The following is a 16,747-nucleotide window of genomic DNA, read 5'->3' as shown; positions in this document are numbered from 1 at the left end:
GACGCGGCTTTTTCCGATCACTTCACTATTCTCACTGTCTAAATAACCACGAAACTAGCCTGCGCGCAACGCTGGTATGTTTGTAATGCCTCGAAAGCCACCCGTGTTTCGAGGGACTTCAATCTATTCCTTCTCTTTGGTCCTTCTCGCCAAGTTACGCCGTTCTGGCGTTTCAGAATGTTTTTAACCAACCCACCACCCCTTCGGCGACGCGTCCAACCTGTAATGACAGTGAAAATGGTTTACTAAGCATAACGTCAGTTTAAGATTTAATCATCTATCAGTTCTTGTATATATGTATATATCGCTGGTTAGATTTTAAAGTCTCTAAAGTATAGTCTTTTAAGGATCTGTTTAATTTGCCTGTTATTTAATAACACCTTTAAAACAAAGGTGGAGATAATGATCGAGTTTCAATTGATTACTCTCAAGCTAGTTTTCTTGACAGCAAGTTGCTAGTAAGAGGTATGGCATTGAGGTATTTTCAGCTGGTTTCCAAATATAAAGATTCAAAGTCAAAGGTTGGAATGGACCCGATTGTGATTAGCATTAAAAAGTCGTCAAGTTGGTGAAAACCGCATGTCCATTTTTGGGGGGCTTCAATGGGACACTTTCAGTGACTAATTATGAACCCAGCGTCCCTTTGATTATTCCAATTTGAGTTGAATTGTGTTAGAGAGCTTCTGGGGGAAGAAGAGCCACTCCAACACTCTGTTCTTCAATCTTCCTTTATTCGGTAACTCTACAACTTCTCAATCTCTATCTCTGAAACTCGACCTGTCAAGGAGACGTCTATCACCCATTATCTAACTCTTATAGATGATACAAATTGTAAGTGATGAAAAATATTTACACCGCAATTATTTTGGGTTAAAATAGTTAAAGGAATTTTATTTGGTGTTGGAACTTATTACAAATTATATTTCGGTTTGGGAAATATCACAGAAAAAGACCAGTTGACTCATTTCCTTCGTTACGCAGCTCTCTAGAGACAATACTAACCAATTTCTAGTCTCACCTTGTAGTTCGACCTAGTTGTTCTTCAGTAATGTGTTATTAACGTATAAATTCTCTTGTCATGAATTCGGTATGAGCAGCCGTTCGTTTCCGCAGAAACACCTTCAATCACAAAGATATGTTTAATTAAGCTTTCCCACAAATGTTAACACCTTGTTTACCTTACTTTGATGAGTTTTTAGTCAACTTGACCTTTCGTCGGTCGCAGGAAATGACTATTGCTCTCATTTTTATCTGCTGAACATTTTTTTAAGTTCTAGTTTTTTTTCTTTTTTTTACCGAATTCATGGTAGCTGGTGTTCATTTGAAAGATGAAGATATCCAAATACAATGTATCTGTACTTTTAAGGTGTTTTTAAAAGAAAATAATTCTTAAATCTTAGGGTGATTATGAAGATAAATATCCATTGTTGTAATTTTGCTATCAACCACGTACTAGATGTATAATTCGAGCTACCACGCACTCATTTAATTTTTGGAAACGTTCAGCCAATCGTTTTCGATGAAGGAGGCTAACACCTTCAACGAATCGACTACTTGTACAATTTTTAAGCAATTTTTAGTGTTTTCAGATTATTTTTGGGAAACTTAACTGTATAAGTCTGAACTTTTTAATTGTTATATTGGTCGCCCTGTGTTGTATTGACTGGACAACCCAAGCTTCACGGTGAACTTTCACTAGGCAATGTCTAAGGCTCAGCTAACAGATCGAAGGCATATGGATGCAAATAAGCTCCCTGTAAACAGTGACAGAAGGGTTACGTAAGCTTTAATTTATGTTGAGCAGGCGGTTGTCTGTTCAGAATAAAAATGGGTGCTATCTAGTTTAGCGCAGAATTGAGTGTAAAGCAGAGTGAACTGACTTTGTGTAAGTCTTATAGAAAATAAAGAAGAATCACTGTAAACAGTTAAATGCTTTTGTTGACGAGAAGCAGCTAATTCCCCGTAATAGATTCTTTCACTGACATAACACTTAGCGAGCGAAGCACGCTTGCGCAGTTCTCACATTAACATATTTCATATTTTCTTTCGCAATGTTACTTCTTCAAAATGACTTTCCGTTTAGACTTTAATACAGTTCTGGTTTAGATATGGTCAAATTAAAAGAAGATGAGAAATGTATTAAATGTAAGGAACACTTTTGCTGAATTAAGCTATGCTTAATGACAAATTTACAAAGAGAATAACGTTTAAAAGACTCTTACATAACAACAAGCTAAACATTACATTTGGAAAAGAAGTGACGGACTTAAGGCACTGTCCTTTTCCATAAATTACTAAAGCAGGCACTCCGAGAAAGGTAGCCGACTAATTAAGGACGGTGCCTACTTTTGTTACTGCGCATACGTTCTGCGCATCTCGAGATATTCCGGTTTCCTATGGGTAGTGCCTACTAATACAAGGATATTTTTGCCGGGTTTAAAACTATGCGGAGAAAGCAGAACTCAGAAAGTGCTCTTGGTATCCAAAAAGAAAGTTAGGGGTAACCATGTATTTTTCAGAGATAATAAAGCTTCAATTTGGGAAGAAAAAAAAAACGCCACACATTGCTTTGTATTTTACTGTCTTTTAGAATAATTGTCGCTTCATTAGCTCTGAAAACTGCGTGGTTGAACGTTACGCCCAATTTTCTTTTTGGATTTCAATAGCCCTTACTAAGATCTTCTTTCCCCGCATAGTCATAAACCGCACAAAAATACTTCCTTATTAGTAGGCACCGTCCTTAATTACAAATTTAGTAAAGAAGATTGCAGCCAGCTCGAATTTAAAGGTTTTCAACCGTAACTGTAAAAACACTATGTCGAATAAAAAGAAACTTCTATCTCTATCATGAACTCGGTTGTGGGAATGAAAAAAAAAAAAATTAACGAAAATACGAAGAAAGGTTATTTCCAGCAAATGCCTTTAGAAGAATTCATTTTAGTTAAACTGTTATTGAATAAAAATACTGCATAGTTCATTGAAAAAGGCGAGTTGCTGCGGTTTAAATATAAAACACCTCGGTTTCATACCGAATTCATGATAAGAAAAAGTATACGTAAATCATAGCTATAAAGTCAAAGTACAACTAAAAGTAAGTAAACTATGAACTTAAACAAAACTATTTTCTCGAACTGAGTAAGGGAGAACACAAATTTTCTTTTCTAACAATCGTTAAAAAGTATAAACAGTTGTATTACGTATAACTGTTGAATAATGCAGCCAGTTAATCTATATGGACAGAAAATGTGAGGTACTTTCCCTGGGATGGGAAGTAAACTGCCCATTTCCCGGCTCAAATTTTCTTCAAATTCCAGTCTCCATCCAGAGTTGAGTTTGCTCTAGATAAAATTTCCAGTCCCAAAATTTAATTACCAAATCCATTTTCCAGTGTACAAAAAAAAGCCAAATCCCAGTTTCTATTTTATAATGGTAATTAAACTGATCTGAGTGGAGTACAATTGGTCTGAAATCATACGCGTGATTTCACAAGCATGATTTCAATCCAACATTGCATGGCGCGAAGTTCAATTACCACTTTACTTCACCTATTTTGAAATCACACAGTTTTTTTGTCAATATTAATATTTTATTTTATTATTTCATTTCATTTTGATGAGCAAAAAAAGGGATACGATTTAGAGTAAAATATAGTGCGATTCGTGGATAAATCGCACTGTTGAGAGCAAATCAGATTGCAAGGATCACCAGTGATTTTAAAATGGTATAATAAACCCTTGATCATGACTAGTCTTTTAACAGTTTCGTCCATAAGAAGCTGCAATTTTAGACGGAGGACGGAGCTCCTTTTTATTTCTTCCCTCAGTTCAGAAAAGAACTAGCAAGAAGGAAACAAGCAGGCAAAACACGGGGGGGGGGGGAAACACGCGAAAAAAGCAGACACAATCCTTCTTCTTTCCCAGGCCATTCTCTGTGGCGCAAGACTGGAAACGAAGTTGCATTCCACTCGAGCTCAATCTCGTACCCAGAGTCTTCAGGCTTTTTGGTCAGCGGGGCAACGCCGGGAAGACTCTGGGGCAGGAGGGAGAGGTCAACTCGTGGGCTCGGCTGTCCGGATGATACGGGCCATCATGACGTCACTTCCTGTGAAGCGCGGGATTTTGTCCAGTTTCGAAAATGGCGCTCGTGATTTTGTTGTATCAAACGACTTTTTTTCCAGCCAGGCTCTGGATGGGGTTTGTTTTCTTGCTGAATAGATTTTTAATCTTCTTTTCTCGATATAGGTAAGTGTTCATTTATTTTTAACCCATTAATTATGCTGAAATTATTGCAGTGAAGAGTTACGTGTACTTGCGCTGATCGGAAAAGCCGAGATTGTCCGCGCCAGAAAAATTACATCTTATTGATTATACAAAGTACTGGTGAAACTGACATTTGGCTGTGGACGAGGTCAAATCTTAGTGAAAACGTTCCAGTTGAGATTAATAGGTTATTATCAACTGTAAAAATGATCAGTGCGTTTGTTTCGCCGAGTGAAAAACAGTGAAAATTATAAGTTTGTGTTTATTGCTGAAACTTGACCTGAAGTTATAGAATTTGCCTCTAACATTATTAAAGTAATTGATAGATACAAAATGATGATTCAAAGGAGTTTATTTTAATTTACCCATGCCATTTAACCTTTCTAAAGAAGACTTTTGCTGAGCAACCTAGAATTTTGAAAAAGCTTGCAAAATATGCGGACGCCCGAGGAAACGGACTTTCTTTTGAACTGATAATTACTTTTTCACACCAAATCGTGTACTCCTGACTCAGTTTTCTGCCCAAACATATTCACAATATCTTCAGCTTTCTCTAGATCTCTAATACGGAGACATCTTGTCCAGTAGACATAAGCTTATGATCCACAAAACAAATGAGCAAGGAGACGATAAATGCTGTGTTTCAGTTGATTTACATTAGTAAGATGATGAAGGAGTTGAAGTTGAGTTAAACTTAAGTACTAGTCCAGTGAGTAATTGAACCTTCCTTATGTATTCCAAACCTGTGAGAAAAAAACTTGTGCATTGCCCCTAGAATTTTGATGTTTAGATACAGAATGTTTGGACTATTTTACCTTGAAGCTGCCGTCAGCCGCTCGGCCTCGCAAGGAAAGTCTTGTCATATTTTCGTGTTTTTGTGAGATAATTAACCCAAAAAAAGCAAACCCCATTGGCCATTAACAATTACCAACTGGCAAATTACTTAGTACTGAAGGGTTCTTTGCAACGTAGCTTTTCCGATAGCTGGAGAAAAAAGTGTTTTCGCCTTTCTTTTCGCGAGCGCTCGGCCAGACAGTACCGGAGAAATGCGTTTAAACCCACTGATCATTTTTATTAAGTTGTAAGATAATTGTTTTTAATGGCCAATCGAAAGCTCTTAACCACAGTAAGATCTCACTTTTCCCTCCTTGTTAAATTCTTTTGGATTCTCAAGTTATCTTTCTTCAAAGAGGCACAGGCCGTCACTGTTTTGTCGCATTTGCTATCAACCAGTGTCAAACTTTTGCGTGTTTTCATACTTGAAATATTAACTTCATGAGCGATGATGCTGTTTTCACGTATTATGGTAATAGGTTAATACATAGCTATGATTCTTTGATGGCCTGGCGTAGAATTATTTGACTGATCATCCAAGAAAAAAATTTGGCGAGGTTGTAGTTTATCAATCATTCAAACTTCCCGGGTTTTACAGGAAGTGACGTCACGATGGCCCGTATCATCCGGACAAGCAATCCGATTGCGAAAAGCCGAAGTTGACCCCTCCCTCCTGCTCTGGGGACATCGAATTTTATTACCGCAGGATTTCTGCGGTAAAACAATGGAAACCATTACGGAAAATCAAAAAAATTGAATTTTTTCGATGTCCCCAGAGTCTTCCCGGCGTTGCCCCGCTGACCAAAAAGCCTGAAGACTCTGGGTACGAGATTGACTCGAGCTACAATAGAACCTTGGTGGTCTTTGTAACTGAATACATCTTAAGCGAGAGAGTTTGTGAAAATGCTCGATGTTTTGGTAGTCGTTGCATTTGTAATACTTGCAATTTTCGCGGTTTGTCTCGACTGCAATCCACGCCTTTGGTTTTGCGAGAAATTTGGCGCCAAACCGGAAGCTGAACTTCGTGGTAAAGTTGTTTGGATAACTGGTGCTTCCAGTGGGATTGGTGAACACTTGGCTTATGAACTGGCGAAATGTGGTTGTAAGTTGGTGCTCTCTGCAAGAAGAAAAGAAGAACTGGAAAGAGTGAAGGAAGGATGTATCGGTAAGTGTATGGTTTGATCTGACTACAGCCCCGAACCCGAAATGCTCCCCAACCCTGAAATGATCCCCAAATTGACCCCGAAAATTTCGTTTTCCTGTCGACCCCGAAATGATCCCCAAGGAATTATGGAATGGTGATTAAACATGGCACTGTGGATTGCACTTCGGACAAATTTCCACCGAGGCGTTTCCTTCACCATACTTGTTCTTCATGTAGGCGACAAGATCCTCCCCTTTCTCAGCCGAAAGAGTGGTAACGTTGTCTAGACTGTGGTAATGTTCCTCGGCCTCGTGGCCTAGATGTGCCGTCCAGTTGAGGTTGTGGTCACTATAAGATGTGTCACCTGGGCTTATTACTCGCAGACCACCCTCTCTTATACTTGACACTACGGCTGTGTTGATGTTGAGCATGTTTACAAGGCCCCACAGGGTAATCCATTCCCCCCATACACCGTCTTGGGACATTTTATGCAAGTAGCTCTCCCAGGCTTGGTTGGAAATAAACTCCCTCAGGTGAGTTTCATCCGACGTGCTGCAAGAAATTTAAGTGCCTTTCTGCGGGAATTTATGAGGATAAGAGTGCAATGATGCAATATTATACCAATCACTGTTATGCTTGTGACGTGTGCTCTAAAGAGGAGGAATGGTACTCGTACTAAACATGATATTTTCAATGGTGCGTTCAACAACATTTGAGATGCCATCTTTACATTTATTTACAAATTGGAATATATTTTGTGTTTCGGTAAAAAAAAAAAACAATGTTTAGTCAATTTGTTGCATCTCTCCATGCTAGTGCCATTACAAAGTTTATTATTTCAGAACGTTGTTAGCCACATGTTTCACTCACATGTAAAAGTTTTTACATGTGATCACTGTGTGATCACATTGTGTGATCACATGGTGATCACAGAGTGATCATATTATATTTTTACTGGGGTCACCATGCGGGAGGTCGCTGAGGTCCAAACTCCAGCCAGACCAACACTCAGGGTCTTTGAACAACTGAGGAGAAAGTGCTGTTTAAAAAGCGCTGCTCAAAAAGAGTAGGGACATAGTCCCTGGTGTGGTTGTCTATCTCTATCCTCCACATTCATGCGTAGGTGGGTGCCGGTGGGTGGGTGAATCAAAATATGGACTGATATAGCAGCTGCCAGTGTTGCCTTTACATGCTGATGTCCGATCTCACCCTACAGAAAAATTGTAAACTGCCGTGAGACCATGTGATATATGCAATATATTTAACGGTATACATTACCATGCCATCACCTTATAGGGTCAGGAGCTGGCTTTTAGCCAGGATTTTGAAAGTGGGAGTCCAAATTTTATGTGGGCCGGAAACCCAAATAGCATGGCGCCGCAGGCGCCATGCTCCTAGGGGGGTCTGGGGGCATGCTCCCCCAGAAAATTTTGAAAAATTGAAGCCTCTTAGACGCGATTTCCACGATTCTGACAACTGTAAACGTCTTTCAATTTACCAATTAAACCGCTGTTTTTCCTTGATAATTTTACTAAGCTATCCTTTCCTCAACTTACCTTGTTTAACATTGAATTATATTTGGGGCAGGAACTCCAGTTGTTATGAGGAGTGATTGAAATTTGAAGTTGTCAAGCCATGATTTACACGAAAGAACAGATATGCGTGGCTTTGTTGGTCGAACCGCATTCTGGTCTACAAGTGCCGGTCTCCCAATCTCAGAAATGCAATATCTTTTATTATTTTCAGTAAAAAACTTTAAGTTATGTGTTGTGTAGTCATTATTTACATTCAGACAATTGGTAGCGCAAAGCCTAAGACCTTTTCGAAGAAAACAAATCTACTCAATTACAACTGTAAGTCAGTTTAATAAACCAATATAAGGCCTAAACTGTCGAACTGCTTATGGACCTAAATTGTGCGTTATTTGGATTTTATATTCTTCGCCGTTGGCAGTCGAAAAATACTCTAGGTGCCTCGTAGTCGACGTCTTCAATTGGAATCCCGGCGTAGACAAGACTCATATAATGACCAACGTGCGTATTTATTTATAGCTGTCGGCAAAGTAGCCTGCCTGGGGACGACTTGGTAAGCCAATATCACTGAACAGCGGCTTTGCCTGTGAAATCGCTTCGCTCAACTTTGATTCATTTGATCAAAACAGAAAGGAAACTCGCTAAAAAAGTGTTAATATAGAAGAAAAATACGACAGCAACACTAAAAAAACTCTTGAGAGCAAAAAGAAATGTAAGTTTTATTAATTTATAGACAATGTTTTGTTACATTAAGCACAGAAGTTCGTAAATGGCCGCCCAAAACAGGCCGTCGAAAATCTCCCATTTCTGAGAAGTGGCCGTCCTTTGGACGGCTGGACGGCCGCCTGGCTAAAAGCCTGGTCAGGAGCTATATTCAGAATTTTACTGTCTATAATTAAGAAGAAACATTTTTTGCACATATATCAGCTGGCAATAAATTTAATATTCCATGACCCTGAGGTGTGGTGTGTTGATTTTCTGACCAGTTTTACAACTTCTTGACTTTATAGCTCATATGAAGGATAAATTTCCAGATGTCACTGGAGAGTCTCACTTTCTTGTTTTACCATTTGATGTCAGTGACTTTAAATCACATGCAGCTCTTATGCAAACCGTTTTGCAACACTTTCAAAAGGTACATAGAATAACGTGTAGACATATTAATAACTTCATTTCCAGTCAAAACACTGTAATGAATGTAGACAGGCATATCCCGGTAAGTGGGGGTTACTACTCCCCTACATATAAGCTATGTAGTTATATGTGACCCCAAAGCAGAGCTGTCATTAAGGGCTGTTACCCGTAACACCTGTTACGGCTGAATACCCTTGAAAGAACCTTGATGTTACAGCTGATCTTGATGGTGGAAGGGTTATTTTACTTAGAAATTAACGACACTGTTACAGGTGAGAAGCTTAATGCAACATGTGGCTGAAAACTTAATGACGCCCTGTCAAAGGGTATGGTTTTTGAGCCATTTTGATCTGAAATAGAGTTAAATATACAACATTTCGGTCTGAAAGTCCGAAAACAGATATGGATTTTACAGAAACTGGTATGGATTCTAGAAATCAGGTCTGAAAATGGGTATGAATTTTAGAGCCTATGTCTGTAAAAGGGTACCAGAAAATGACATATTTTGGTCTGAAATTAGGTCAGGGTTTGGAGATCATAGCCACGCACCCCCAAGAAAAATTCCAAGAAGGCCTGAGACAGATACAAGTGAAAATAACAAAAAGATGTCAAGAGGTGTCTATTTGATGTTGTTTATGTGATGTGAAGTCTTCACCTGGATAGTGGGAGTAGGCATAATAATTACCATATATCAAGTACCTACCTGGGAGTAGTGGTAAACTGCTGACCGCATGGCATCACATGTTCATTCATAAGCTGTTTCTCTGTGAACTGCAGTACAGTTTTTATATTTGGATGACTGATCAACGACAGATTAACAGTTTTAAAATTGAAAATGTCAATTTAGGTAGCATGGTATTTTCATAGTAGATCTTTTTGTTGCAGGTTGATATACTGGTAAACAATGCAGGAATGTTGCAGATTGGACTTGCAGAACGCACGAAACTGTCTGTCGACCAGCATGTGATGAACGTAAACTTCTTGGGTGTTGTGTCCCTAACCAAAGCTGTATTGCCGCACTTCTTGGAAAAGGAAGAGGGACATATAACAGTCATCAGCAGCCCTGGTGGGAAGTTAGGTAAATTAAGGACAGTAGGACAGTACCTACTTTTGTTATTGCACATATGTTCTGCACATCTCGAGATACTCAGGTTTCCTATGGGTGGTGCCTACCCCAGGGGGGTACTCGGGTATAAATGTGACGGGGGGGGGGGGGGTAGCCTAATATTTTGCACCCAAAAAAATACAAGATAATATAATATTCATGCTTTCGGATCATGCGGGAACTTCGGCTTGAATTGCGTAAGAACTATTGGCCTGGCAGAAATTTGAACCCAAAAAATATACGCAGATTTTTTAGACCCCAAAAAATACTCGGTTAAATCTTCAACCCAAAAAAATACAGGAGTTGAAAATTTTAGACCCAAAAAAATACGTCGGATCCCCCCTGTCACATTTATACCCGAGCATCCCCCCTGGAGTGCCTACTTATTCAGGGAAATTTTTGGGTGGTTTAAAACTATGCGGAAAAAGCAGAACATAGGAAGTGCTCTTGATATCCAAAAAGAAAATTCGGAACACACATTGCTGTCTTCTAGAAGGGTTACCGAATCTCCCAAATAAAAGCAACATATGATAGTTCTAGATACAAAGAATTAAGGTGGCTCTGATACCCTTCCCACAATTTTTTTAATTTGTATAGAGTTTGCCTAATAATATTATCATGCTGATCACAATTTGATGGTAAAAATTTGGGGTCAAAGAGCTCGCTTTTGAGTTTTAATCACTTATCAAACTCAAATTATTTTTTTCGTGTTCTATTGTTGCTATGGTACCTATTAAGAATGTTAGTAATGATCCGTCATTAATAAGTGTTGAGAAATGCTGTAAACTGTTGTGAGCCGAAAGGAACTTCATTAGTAGACTAAGAGTGAAATGTGATGGTTTGGAAACTTTCAGTGACTTGACTTTCTCCCTTTTCAGCATCTGCAACAATTGCCTTGTATTGTGCTTCAAAGTTTGCAATTCAGGTAAAAAGGAACTTTGCTTTGGTTCAAAAGGTAGCCATTGAAGTAATAGCAATACTTTGCACTAGACCTGCACTCTTCAAAAGCTTTACTTTCACTGCACCCTTATAACCTGCAGCTGCATTGTTTTGTAGGGCTGGGAGCATTGTTCTGTTGTTCGTTCTTTTATATCCTTTTTTTTTCTTTGTTTCTTGTTCGTTCTCAACAGGGTTATTTTGAAGGACTCCGAGAAGAACTGTTGTCAAAGAATATAAAGGTCACAGTGGTGTGTCCTGGACCTGTAAAATCTCAAGTGTTACAAAATGCCATAGCAGGCGATGTGAATAAAGTAAGTAAGTTCCTCTGAATTTTGGTGGGGGGTGTGCGGCCCATTTCAGACCTGGGGCGCGTTTCTTGAAAGTCACGGTAACTTATCGGGCCCGATAAGTGTCTTTGGTGATAAATGTTTCTGGGCAGAAGTCAAGTTTTGTTAGCTTTGAATACTAGATTTTAAAATCTTATAATTCTATGAAAACATTGGCCAAGTACCACGTCTGTAATCACTGTATAATCGGCGAAAAAACATTTAAAAATATACTTACCGGGCCCGGTAAGTTACCGGGACGTTCGAGAAACGGGCGCCTGGCCTTTAAAATTCTAGCCTCTTCCTGGCGTTCAGTTAGTTGGGGCGCAGCGCGAAAAACGGTGCGCGAAAAAATAAAGAAAAATTAAAATTCACACCCATTTTCATACCTGGTTTCAAGAATCCATACCCATTTCTGTAAAGTGCATACTAATTTTCAGACTTTCAGACCAAAATCATGAAAATCTATACCATTTTCAGATCAAAATGGCTCAAAAACCATACCCTTTGGTGCAGCACATACCTATGTAGCTTTCATAGGGGAGTACCCCCCCCCCCCCCGGGGGGGATGATACCTGATCTGAAGCCATTCTCGATGTATGTGATGAGACGTAACTGTGACAGTAGGATTAAAGTCACAATAATTAACAAAGGGACGAGGCAGGCTAGCAATCAAATGGTAGGTTTTAAACAAAGCTGAAAGGCGAAAGGTACAACACCCGGGGACTATTCCTCCATAAGGCATTATAGAGGTACTTGTCGCCCAATGGATGGGGTTATGATTTTACGATTCCATATCTAGAATGGGGGTGTAATAATATCAGCTATGTTCAGAGATAGACAAGCACAATTTACTGTAGTGTTTTGGATGAATCAGTCGGATGAAGCATTAAATTTTCTAAAACAGGTTCTCTAAATTTAGTAAATTTCTAGAACGGGGTATCAAGAAAATTGCCTATTTCAAGAACCGGGTATGATTTTCTATGCAGACTCCATCGAAAATGGGAGAGAGCTGCGCTGCACCTACCCGCCCAAAACCTACCCGAGTACCTCTCACCTTGTTCATGATCCTTGCATTCGTACTAACAATCATGGCCACCCCTTGTCAATCAATCCTTAGTCATTGACTAACGATTTTACTCAAGTAAGCATTTTAAAAATTACTGAGAAGTTAAACTCCTTGGTTTTTTCTTTGCAGCTTTTTATTGATGAAGAAAGGCCTCTTCATACCATCTTGAATGTATTCCGAGAGATGTCCGGCGAACGCTGTGCTCGGCTTATATCTGTGGGGATTGCAAATGGGCTGCGTGAAATCATAATGGCGTCTCAGGAGTTTGTCATCTTTTTCTTTTTCGCTCTGAACTTTCGCTGGCTCATTCAAAGGTCAGTGGTAGCAAGAACTAATTTTATCAGGAAACTTAAGGAGCATCGACGGCAGCGGCAACGAAAACGTCGCCTGAAAATATATGTTTATTTCATTTGTGCTACTTTGTCAGGATTATTTCAACTCGTTCAACTTCTACAGAAACGGCGAACTACCCAGGAACCAAATTGGTAGGGGTGGCGTTCAAGTTAAGAAAGAAAATTAAACATTCACCGTCGTGTGTTCACGTTCTCCAAAAAACCTTGAATTTGTTTATTTCACCTTGTTGTTGCAGAGGACGGTAAAGACATGTACCAAAATTTAAAACGCACTTGCAGAGCGTTTCTTTTTGCTCATTAAATCTATTTTTATTGTTTTATTATTATTAGTATTATTAGTATAATTATTATTTTATTTATTTATTTATTTATTTATTTCTTTATTTATGCGGCGCTGTCGTTGCCGTTGCCGTTGTTGTCAGACCTTCCCCCTGTATATTGTGTGCTCTTCTTCAGTGATGACAAAGGTATAAAGAAACAGGGGTGGAGAAATTGCCTGCATGTAACTTTTCCATTGGCAACTAATGGCCTCATACTAGTTTAGAATTTTTTGAACTTTAAGTTCCCTAAAAAAGTTGCCTGATGCTCGCACGTTGTATCTTGCTACTTAACGTTGTTCCGGCATCTGCGCTAATTTGAATGCTGACTACCTTTGAGCTAAAAGCCAAATTAAAATACTTTAATAAGGTGTTACGTAAGGGGATTAATCCGAAGTTGAAGTAAAGTCCGCGCATCGCATGCAAAAACCAACGTGTTAGAAAACGTGCAACTGGAAAACATCGCGGGAAAACAGAAAACTCATCACCACTAATTGTTTTCAAAAGTGTCCGTTTTCCGCTATAAGAGATCTTTTTCTTCGAGCTCAAAACGTTCAAATCGAGAGAGACGGTCCACGATGGTAAAGTCAAAGGAAGCGTCATTTGCAGGCAGAGGTATCTCTCAATTTTATCGTTCAGCTAGAAGAAAGAGACCTCTGTGACCAGGGAATCATGAGGCCAAAAACGCCGTAACAAAATGGTGTCGTCCTTGAAGGCGTTTTCGTGTTAATGTCTCCATTCCACGCAAATGCGTTTTCGCTATCTATTCTTCCATGCTAAAACGATGAGAGCTTTGGAAACCCAACACAAAAATGATGGTGAAAGAAAGATGTATGTTGTTGGTAAAAAAAAAAAAAAAGCCAAGTTTTGTATTCAGCCGCGACGCCTCTCAGGAAAAATTTCAAGTCAGTAACAGCTGTGGATTTTCCTAGACCTATCGAGCTGTCAACTTATACTCCAAAATTCTTCTCTTGACTCAGAAATTTTCGCTATTTATCACTAAATTGTAAAGTAATTTTATGCTCGTCCCTTATTCTATTCTCTAATTTCCCTCTGTGTAGCATGGCTCATAGGATGCAACAACCGCGAGTCAAGGAACTGAGAGATCAGGGAGAAAAAGGTAACTGGATTTAGTGTTTGCATTTTAATATTTTATTCATTTATTTCACTGCACACGTTATAAACAAAATATGAGCGGGAGAAAAAAATATTACAGAGAAAGTGGTGAGGAAGCCTTTGGAGAAACCACAGGGCTTATAGCAAAAGGCTTCCTTATTGTAGTGTTGTTACATACAGTATAATGTTTAAAGACTGTGAGACGGTTGATACAATTGCAGTTGAGACAATCATAAAACGAACAGAAGGAAAACGAGCAATAGACATTTGACAAAAAAAAAAAAAAAATAACATGCAAGGTTAAAAATGATGATCACAGATTTAGTAGTTGCTATAGATATAATTTTTAAGGCTAGATTTAAAAGAGGAAAGAGATACTGAGTTACAAATGTCTTTATACTTAAAGAATTAAAGTACTTAGGTCCTTGATAGCATATAGAAAATTGTCTGGCGTTGGTTCTCGCATTTCCCCTTGGGTTAGAAATTAGAAATGAGGCATTTCCTTGATGAAATCAATGAAGTTTTTGCACTAAAGCCAACGTAATCGCATCTAACCAATCACAACACACCAAAACAGCGCAGAATCTCGCTTTAATTTATGTATCAATAACCCTTTTCTTTTATCAGGTGTTTCATAGGAGCCTTTGAGTATTAAAGAATACTTTTGAAATTGACCCTGATCAAAACTAAAAAATAAGGAATTATTGGTCTTGTAACCTCCAGCAAACACCGACAAAGCGAAAGTTATTTGAAAAGCCGTTCAGTACTATAACTAAATACTGTTGTTGTTTTTTTTTTCTTATTTCACAAGCAGTAAAGTCTTCATGAAAGGAATTGATCCATCATCCTGACAGAAAAATGATGCGATTGGATGGTGCATCAAAAGTCCTCTGACGACATAGACAAGGAGCAAGTGCGATAAGATAGACCAAGATGTAACCGGAAAACATGCAAAAAGCTGTATTTTATCACCCAAAGAAAACAGGTGTTCAAATTTGTAATGAATGTCCCCTTCAAGCGCCGTACTTTATAACTCTACTGCAACAAATACGTAAAACGCCATTGTATATGATATTTTGTAAGTATCACACATCAAATTATTTAACGTGGATAAAAAGTTAAACTTAAGCTAAACACGTGACAATAAAATTTATTTATATATTTTGTGTCACAATGTGTCGTGTTGTAATGTCTACGGAGTACACTACACGAGCACAGGGTTGGCTGACTATATGGAGGGTTAGGGTTATGTGGGTGACTATATTGTACCGCTACATGTGTATTCTTGACATAAAAACGGGATATTCGTTGATTTTTACATTATTTACTCGGGCTAGCTTACGGGATTAAAAAGAACCAAACCTCTGGTAAGCTCCAAAACGGCAAAGCTGTGCAAAAAGGAGCTAATCACCAAAGGGAAAACCGAGTCTGCGTTAATTTCTAGGCCCCCATTTGGTTTTTCGCAGGTGCCTCATTTCCTTCGCCGGCACGTAAGGGTCGGCACATGCAAGGGAATTTGGTGCCTGGGACAAAGCCCTGCACATGTCCCAGGGACCTAGTCCCTCGGTGTGAAATGACCCATTTTCATCTAAAAATCTGGGCGCGGGGACAAAATTATGGTTTATCCCTCGTGTGTACTGTTCGTGAGACAAGTCCCAGCTGTGGCCAAAGAAAAACACTCGACCAATCCGAAAATCCGAACTTGACCACAACAACACCTCTCGTGTAAGCGCAATCTGCGACTTGTTCCTTCGAGTAGTGTATGTCATGCAATTAGTTCCCTCGCTCAGAAGCCAATGCCGACCCAGAAACTCTGCTTACGAGCTTCTTCCCTTCCTCCTCCTGTGTCAGTTGCATTTATTTCAACATCCCGTTTCATTTCTGATTGCAGGGCTGACGCTCCTCTAAAGGGAAATTTATTGAGACCAATATTCTAACTACATGTAGTGCCACTAGTGTTCTTCAGGCCGGACGATAGTTACAGAGTTACAGAGCCAGAGTGATCGTAACTCTGGCCCTGAGGGAGACAAGTACATGACTACTTGAAATATTGGCCCAAATAAATTATAAGAGAAGCAGAGACAGATACAGCCTTCTATTGTCCAGCGATCAGTTTGGTTCAGGGCAAGAGGTTGCACCTCTGGGAGAAAAACTTAATTTATTAACCTCCTTCCTCTCCCCCACCCCACCCCCCTCCTCCTTCGTCCCCTTTCCAGGTAGGTGTCGCCACGACGTTGGCCACCCACTGCGCAGGGCTAAACCACAGGTCACCAAAGCGTATGTGACACAGGTTACCATGCAAGCGTGATTTAAGAGTTTGTATGGAATTGAAATTAAATTGAAATTTAGACAACAATTTTTCCTGGAAGCACTGAAGAGCATTGAAAACACAGCTAAACACACCGGGTAAGCTTTTTCAGACTTAAGTATATTTTTTGTGGGTTTTTTAGGGAAAATTGTTGTCTAAATTTCAATTTAATTTTAACTCCATACAAACACTTAAATCACGCTTGCATGGTAACCTGTGTCACATACGCTTTGGTGACCTGTGGCTAAACCAGTTGATGGTACGCTAGGGTTCATTGTACATGACCCACTGCTCTCTTTTGAAGAGACCGC

The 16,747-nt window shown here is 39.2% G+C and overlaps 1 protein-coding gene across 2 annotated transcripts; it reads left to right on the top strand.

Moving 5' to 3' along the window:
- Positions 1-5,942: 5,942 nt before the first annotated feature.
- Positions 5,943-15,289, top strand: LOC146473328 (dehydrogenase/reductase SDR family member 7-like). Of its 2 annotated transcripts, none has more exons than XM_085118567.1 (8): positions 5,943-6,258; positions 8,780-8,904; positions 9,789-9,981; positions 10,887-10,933; positions 11,139-11,258; positions 12,472-12,656; positions 14,074-14,132; positions 14,943-15,289. In XM_085118567.1, exons 1-8 carry the CDS (start codon positions 5,997-5,999, stop codon positions 14,954-14,956), a joined length of 1,005 nt encoding a protein of 334 aa, XP_084974693.1. In that variant the 5' UTR covers positions 5,943-5,996; the 3' UTR covers positions 14,957-15,289. The 2 variants fall into 2 exon arrangements, with proteins under 2 accessions (XP_084974693.1, XP_084974692.1); XM_085118566.1 differs by having other exon boundaries at positions 14,940-15,289.
- The last annotated feature ends 1,458 nt before the right edge of the window (positions 15,290-16,747 follow it).

The sequence above is a fragment of the Pavona decussata genome, unplaced genomic scaffold (assembly GCF_977016875.1).
Source record: "Pavona decussata unplaced genomic scaffold, jaPavDecu1.1 SCAFFOLD_94, whole genome shotgun sequence".
In the NCBI taxonomy this organism is placed as follows: Eukaryota; Metazoa; Cnidaria; class Anthozoa; order Scleractinia; family Agariciidae; genus Pavona; species Pavona decussata.
The sequence above is the reverse complement of the archived record's forward strand: the minus strand, read 5'-3'. Positions and strand labels throughout refer to the sequence as shown.